Source organism: Cyprinus carpio, chromosome B19 (genome assembly GCF_018340385.1).
Source record: "Cyprinus carpio isolate SPL01 chromosome B19, ASM1834038v1, whole genome shotgun sequence".
Lineage (NCBI taxonomy): Eukaryota > Metazoa > Chordata > Actinopteri > Cypriniformes > Cyprinidae > Cyprinus > Cyprinus carpio.
The window spans coordinates 27700415-27707663 of NC_056615.1; the positions used below are offsets into that span (position 1 = coordinate 27700415).

Genomic DNA, 7249 nt, shown 5'->3' on the forward strand with positions numbered 1-7249 from the left:
AATCAGATGCGACGTCTTTGAACAAAAGGGAAGCACTATCTGTAGTGCTGGCCCTGTTTTTATACAGTCTATGTGCTGGCTGCAGACTTTTTTTTATGTATGATATTACAGTTCAACCTCAACGAAACTAATCATAGGCCGTTTTGTGGACATTACACAAATGAAAATGATACCTAAATAATAATAATAATAATAATAAAAACAATTTTATTTTTTATAGGGCAAGCCGAGAAGGCCCTGCTGACCCTGACGGCCCACCACTGCTTTTAACCATATCTCAAAATAATTGCCAAAAAAGGAGTTTTATATTTTTGGTTAAGTTAACTTTAAAGTTTGATGGTCTTAGTGACACAGGGCAGCAGGATGTCTGTTTTCTTCTGCTCGCCCGTATCTACAGTCAGGATGTGTTCACTGTGTCTGTAACAAGTCAAGATGGCTCTCAGATTTTAAATCTCTGAGTACAGATAGTTTGTCATAGTGTACTGTATTATTAGGGACAGATAGCAGTGACTTCTGTTCTGTTGATGTATTTTTCTATTAAAGTGATGGAGCTGTTTCATGTGCTGTAATTTAATAGATGCTGTAATTTAGATAAAAAATGTTGTACCTGAGATCAGGTGATGTGTGTCTTCCCTGAAAATGTATTATTTTATCTATAGACTGGTTACTCTTCATGGACACACAGCTGGGCTCTGGTGAGTTTGATCTGTCCCCCTGAAATTGACTTTAAAAGAATAGAAACATTGGAAAAGAGATAATATAGTAGAAACAAGAATCCAACTGGTTGATTTTACATGAAAATAAATTTAACACGAGAATGTTTTCTATCCAAAAAATAAATATGCTGAAATAAAGGAAGAACTAAATGAAGCTGAAGATATGTTGAAGAGTGATGACACTGTCCAGGGATAATGTCATCTATCCATCCAGCTGTCTATCTGTCTGTGGTGTCTTTGGTGTTTTGGTGTCAGTATTTAAAGTCCTAAACACCCTGGTTATGTGGTGTACAGTGTAAGATCATTTGAAGACTTTGACATACCTGCATCCTGGAGAAACATCTCCATCTCTGAATGCTTGTGTGTCCTCCATGATTCATTCAGTCTTCATGAAGCTGCACAGATACGTCTGATGAGACAGAAACACTCAGATACAACAAAATACAAGAAGTGTTTGTTTATAGAAAACAAAAGACTCTGACTTCTGATATCTAATCAGTAATCAAGATTTCACTTCTGGCTTAATTAGATTTGTCATCATATTATTGTATATGTTCAGAACTGACATCATCTGAATCAGCAGATATTCTTTTTCAGTTAGATATTGACTTTAGTTTACACAGAAAGAAACATTATACAGGCACATCTTATTTAATGGTATTGTATTATTTCAATTGTATTTAATGTATTACACTTTCAATAAAACATTTGCAATGATGTTTTTTGCATGTTTCGGCCTGAGACACTTGGTGTTGGTAGACATATTTAAAAAATTCATAAAGAAAAAAATAAAATAAAACTGTTTTCTGCAAATTCTTGTTCTACATCTCCCCCTGTGGTCATCCAGCCGGCACATGACCGACCTTCAACATTGAAATATGGTTGAAATAATGACGGTTGTTTTAACGTTGAAACAATGTTGAAAATGTTTAACGCTAAATGGTTGAAAAAGGTTAACAAACTTTTAAATTATTTATATTAAATTATTTACGATTATTATTATTTTAATAGCATTTTACAATATTTTAATCATGATACCTATTCTAAAATCTAAAGGTAGGCTATATGTTAAATATTATCATTATTAACAACAATAAAACTAAATACATTTCGCTGCTTTATCACACTGAAACAATTCCTATTGGTGGTTTTACTTTATTGCTTTACTGCATGATTGGTTAATCTGGCTGTCATCCAGGACACTGGACAATGAAATGGTTCGCGCCTTTCTACATTTGAAAATATGACGGTTATTATCGTCTTTCTGTGAGTGAGGCGGCTGACTGTGAGCTGCTGCTCGTTGTAACTGCTCGGTCGGTCCCGAATTATTTAATATTTGCCTGTTACATTTTTTTTTTTTTTTGAGCGAATTTGAGTCGTGATATGTCAATGGAGAACAAAACACATTTTTTTTCAAAACACGTTATAACACATTTTAATTTAACCTTTAAGTTTTCATTTACCTGTATGTAAGCACAGTGCAATTTTAATGCTCGAACTGTGTATTTACAATGTTAAAGTGGCTGACAACAATAAATATTCTTATTAGGAATAAAACTGCCTCATTTTTGAACTGTAGCTGAATAGTTAGGCCTACTAGGCTGCGTGAAATTTAATGTTGGTCATTATGGTGGAACTTAGAGAGACAGATATTTTCTGAAGTAGTACTTGGTATAAAAAGTTTGAGAACCACTGGTTTAAAGAAATGGTATAAAATGAAATCCTGCTTTTTAAGAACTTTTCAGTAAACCATTTCTTCTTTCCCCTTGTAGAGTCATTAAGGATCCAGCTTATTCTTGAAACATTGGTAAGAAATTGTTCATCTACTACATTGCACTGTCACTTCTGGTAGAGATTCATTGACCTTTTGTGATAGGTTGTGATTTTACTTAGTTTAATAAAAATGTACTTAAAATTAAATTAAATTAAATTTATGCATTTAGCAGACGCTTTTATCCAAAGCGACTTACAGTGCATTCAGGCTATCAATTTTTACCTATCATGTGTTCCCGGGGAATTGAACCCCCAACCTTGCACTTGTTAACGCAATGCTCTACCACTTGAGCTACAGGAGCACAGCATACTTGTTTTACTACACTGTATTTCTAGTGTTCTGATTAAACAGTGCAACTGGGGGCTCTGAAAACACTGCTTGTGAATAATTTGTTAATATTGTAAACTTTCATCTGAATACATTAAATAAGTGTTTAATGAATAGTGTTGTGCAATTTGTTTCCAACCCCACTGTTACTGAAGTGTAAATTGAAAATATCGTGTGATTTATTTTGCATTCAGTTTTCAGTTAAATATATTTCACAATATCAAAGTTGATATTTTATGAGGACTTATTTTTGATGTTTTTATTTATACAGAACAGTACAGAAAGTGCACAAGTGGGAGAGAGTGGAGAGGACGGCGTCAGAAAGGACAATAAAGGGACAATAAAAGATCAGCTGGTTTCAGTCATAAAGGTACAAAGGTTTCTTTTTCAAGTGCCGCACAAAATATGCATTTATATGCAAAGATATGCCAAATTATTTAACAAAAACCTTTAAATATTATTGTATTTGGATTGTTCTTCTACATGTTTTTAACAATACATCCATACATACTCTGCAAAATAAAGTTTGTGTTTATTTTCATCTGTTTTATACAGTATGTTTCCAAAATAAAACTGTTGTTTTACAATTATGAGCATGTGGTAGTTTATTGAAGTTGATTGTGAAGCCCTTGCTGCCAGTCATTTGATTTCTAGCCTTTATCATGTACAGTGTTGATCTAAATTCAAACTAGGATCTAATTGAACATACAAAGGTGTATTTATAGGCTACATGGTGCAAGGTACGACGGTGAAACAACGTCGTGTTATCAACGTTGATCCAATCTGCAAAATCGAAAGGTTATTCAACGTTGATTCAACCCTGGTACCTGACGTTGTTTCAACGCTGAATCAACATTGAAATGCCGGCTGCGCATTTTCATGTTGCTGTACTGTTTCATTCTTTAATAACTGCTTGCCAAAATCATTACTAATGCTATTTACCTCGCTATACATTCATATTTTAAAAAATCATAAAAATATTAAATCAAATAGTTTTCTGCAAACTCCACCAGATTCTTTTTCTACATCTCCCCAAATACTACTTTGTTGATTTTCATGTGGCTGTACTGTTTCATTCTTTAATAATTGAATGCCAAAGTCATGACGAATATATAATAAAATCCATTTCTGTTATGCAAGACAAAAGGCGTTTCCATCGAGCGAAGCGACTTTATAAATGAAATATTAAATGTATACAAACCTTTATTTCGCTGAAGAAGTGCACCAAATCGACGGCGCTGAGAACAGCTCTCTTCTGTGTTCTTCTGACTGTAACTCTCGGATGTTTCATCAGATACAAGATCAACCCAGCGTTAAAAATCACCCAACAACTTAGTTACAGAAAAACTACCCAGCACCTCGGTAAAATATTAAAAACTACCCAATAAAATGACCCAACAGTCTGAACCCAGTATTTTTGAGTTTTGTGTGTGTCTAAACCACTGCAGCTTTAGCGAGATCCGAGCAAAACAAAACCGAAAGCATCATTCCCACACAGGTGAGCTTCCTGAGTCTGGAAATATGGAGCCTCCCACTCTGATGAGGATCACTGCTCTTTATTGCCCTCTGCTGGTTTTTCTATTAAAGCAGACTGAGCTGTCAGAAGATGTCGGTCTATTAGCTTGCAGACACTTGGATAAAGATTTTAGAGTCCAGATACAGTCATTAATGAGGACATAAGAAATAAAAAGAGAAAACTTTCCACCAAATACTGTGCTGCTTCTGACTGTGTGGCTCCACATACAGCTGTGTCTGATGTTTAGAGGGACTGACATTTATTTTCAACAAGATCTCTGATGATTTCCATCTGATCTCAACAGTCTGAGCAGCAGATTTCAGCTCTGATTCTCTGAACCGATGCAGCTTCACAAAGAGACTGTTTGGTCTGTAAGTAAACGTATTAAACTACCTTTTAATATTTCATCGTATTATTATCAATAAAGCATTATTTTCCAGAACACAGTAAAATAACTAGGAAAATACTGAATTCATACACAGTACAAACCAACTAAATGTATCTTTATTTATGTATTTATTTATTTACAGTACATGCTCTGTCAAAGCAGATTTACAAGAATAATGCAAATCCATTCACTAATGATCAGGTTTCTATCTCTGATGGAGATCCTTTCTCTCTGAACTCCATCAGTTCTGCTCCAGATCTTCTTCCACTCCAGGGGTCGGCAACCTTTTTCGGCATAATGTGCCATTTTTAATTTTTCTGATGAAAAAGATAACCCTGGATCTCCTGCATCAGTGAATTATCTCCCAGTTCATTCAGACAGTGGAACAGATTGATGGATCTCTCTGAAGAGTGATTCTCCCTGATCTTCTGTTTGATGAACTCAACTGTTTCCTCTTTGTTGTAGGAGCAGCTTCCTGTCAGTGTCAGTAGTTCTCGTAAGAGAGTCTGATTGGACTCCACTGAGAGACCCAGAAGAAAATGCAGGAAAAGGTCCAGATGTCCATTTTTACTTCGTAAAGCTTCATCTACAGCTCTCTGATGCAGACCAGATAATGAATAATTCAGAAACCAGTACAGCATGTTATAAATCCAGTTTAAAACTTTAAAGAAGAGACTTTGTTCAGTTTGGTCAAACACATTTATGTAGTTCTTTGTAAAGGAGAGATGTGCATATAGAGCTGCTAGATGTTCCTGGATGCTCAGATGAACAAAGCAGAAGACTTTCCCCTGATACAAGCCTGACTCCTCTCTGAAGATCTGAGTGCACAATCCTGAGTACACTGCTGCTTCTGTCTCATCAATGCCACCACTCTCTCAGGTCTTTCTTATAGACAGGTTAACCACTGTGCCAACCCTTTGGTGCCCATTTGCAGGCATTTGTAATAATGTAAATTGTTTATTTTGTATTAGCTTTTATGTTTTTTTTTTTAACTGTTATTCAATGAAACCATATGATTATTATTAATTAACCAATCATTATTGTCTCATTGTTTTTATATAATACATTTTAAGTCATGAAAACTAGAATATTAAGCAAGATGCGTTATTTTAATTATGATGATCATTGCATTCAGCCGCCAACATGAGGTGAGGGCGAGCGCGGGCGCGCAGATCCAGAAGGGCGCAACATGTGTGCTTATACTGCAAACTGCGTTCATCAATATATATATATATATATATATATATATATATATATATATATATATATATATATATATATATATATATATTATATATATATATAGAGAGCGAATTAATTTTTTTTTTTTTTTTGAGCAAACTGGGATGGTGCCCCCCGGGAGTTGGTGCCCTCGCAAACTGCGTACTCTGCGTATAGGGGAGCCGGTACTGTGTCGGTCATTTAACATTTCCATCTAAAACGTTTTGTTAAAAGTTGAGTAATATATGATTTGCAGCTTCATCTTATCTCGCTCTCTTTAATGTTAAACTGACGCTTCACGCTCTGCTTCTGTCAACAGTAAACCCCGCCTGCTTTGATTTGATTGGCCATCTCAGTCATTCTGACATTGACGAGCGCGGTCAGACCTAAGAGGCTTTGATCTGAAGCGCCTACTATGTGCAGCGGTCGCGCTCATCCATAGACTAGCGCAAGTTAATTCTCACACTTTAATAGTATTTATTTCATAATCAACTCTTTGTGCCTGTTATGTTTTGAGTCCAAACTAAATCAGATAGACATAAATATGTCATTTATGTTGCACAAGGGTTAATTTCCAATGGTATTAAACCAACTGTAAAAATCTCTAAATAATATTCCCTATAATGCACACGGCTTGTTTTTCAGATTATGAAAAAAAAAAAAAAACACTTTACTAAAACCATATTTTTCATACCCAGTTAAATGAATTAAACTCTGACACCGTTTGAGGTAAAGGTATCAAATCAATTGTAAAATAAGCTATGAGCTTTTGTAAGCTATGTGTTTTCTTTGTTTAAAGAGTTTAGACTTTTATGTGTGTGCTAGCTATTTTGATTGTTTCTCTTGCAGACTAGAAATGCCTGCATGAAACTTGTCTATGAAGAGGTCTGTGCACATGTATAAATATTTTACACTTTATTTTATATCAGCTGTAGTTTATTTGAGATTTCTAAGAGAGTTTCTTCATTTCATATTTGAATGGCAAGTGGTAGTCTGCTTATGTTCTCTTTTTACTCTCACAGAGCAAAGACATGTCCACTGTCAACATTCATGTTATTGCCACAATCCCCTTCTAGTGAGTATTGAATGCATGAATCATACTATTTGACATCTACCATGAGTCAGAAGTAAAATAAAAGGTATTCTTGGTGTTATTTATGTGTTTTTTAGTATAATGCTTTTATGAAGGATGCTCTTGAGTTCCCTGCATGAACACCGGCACCCATCATTATCTGTTATGTGTAAGATTTTACATGGTGTAGCTCATAAGAATATAGTAATTATTCAACTTTAGGGTTTGGAGGGAT

General features: G+C 34.9%; 1 protein-coding gene across 1 annotated transcript in view; it reads right to left on the reverse strand.

Annotated features, from left to right (window-relative positions):
• LOC109092703 (NLR family CARD domain-containing protein 3-like) overlaps positions 1–4303 on the reverse strand; it is an 86278-nt gene extending 81975 nt beyond the window's left edge. The window contains exons 1-3 of the mRNA XM_042745323.1: positions 4019–4303; positions 1040–1125; positions 608–724 (exon numbers count right to left, since the gene is read on the reverse strand). Coding sequence (XP_042601257.1) covers positions 608–724; positions 1040–1089 — 167 coding nt within the window. The 5' untranslated portion in view covers positions 1090–1125; positions 4019–4303. The remainder of the gene's footprint in view (positions 1–607; positions 725–1039; positions 1126–4018) is intronic.
• Positions 4304–7249: the final 2946 nt, after the last annotated feature.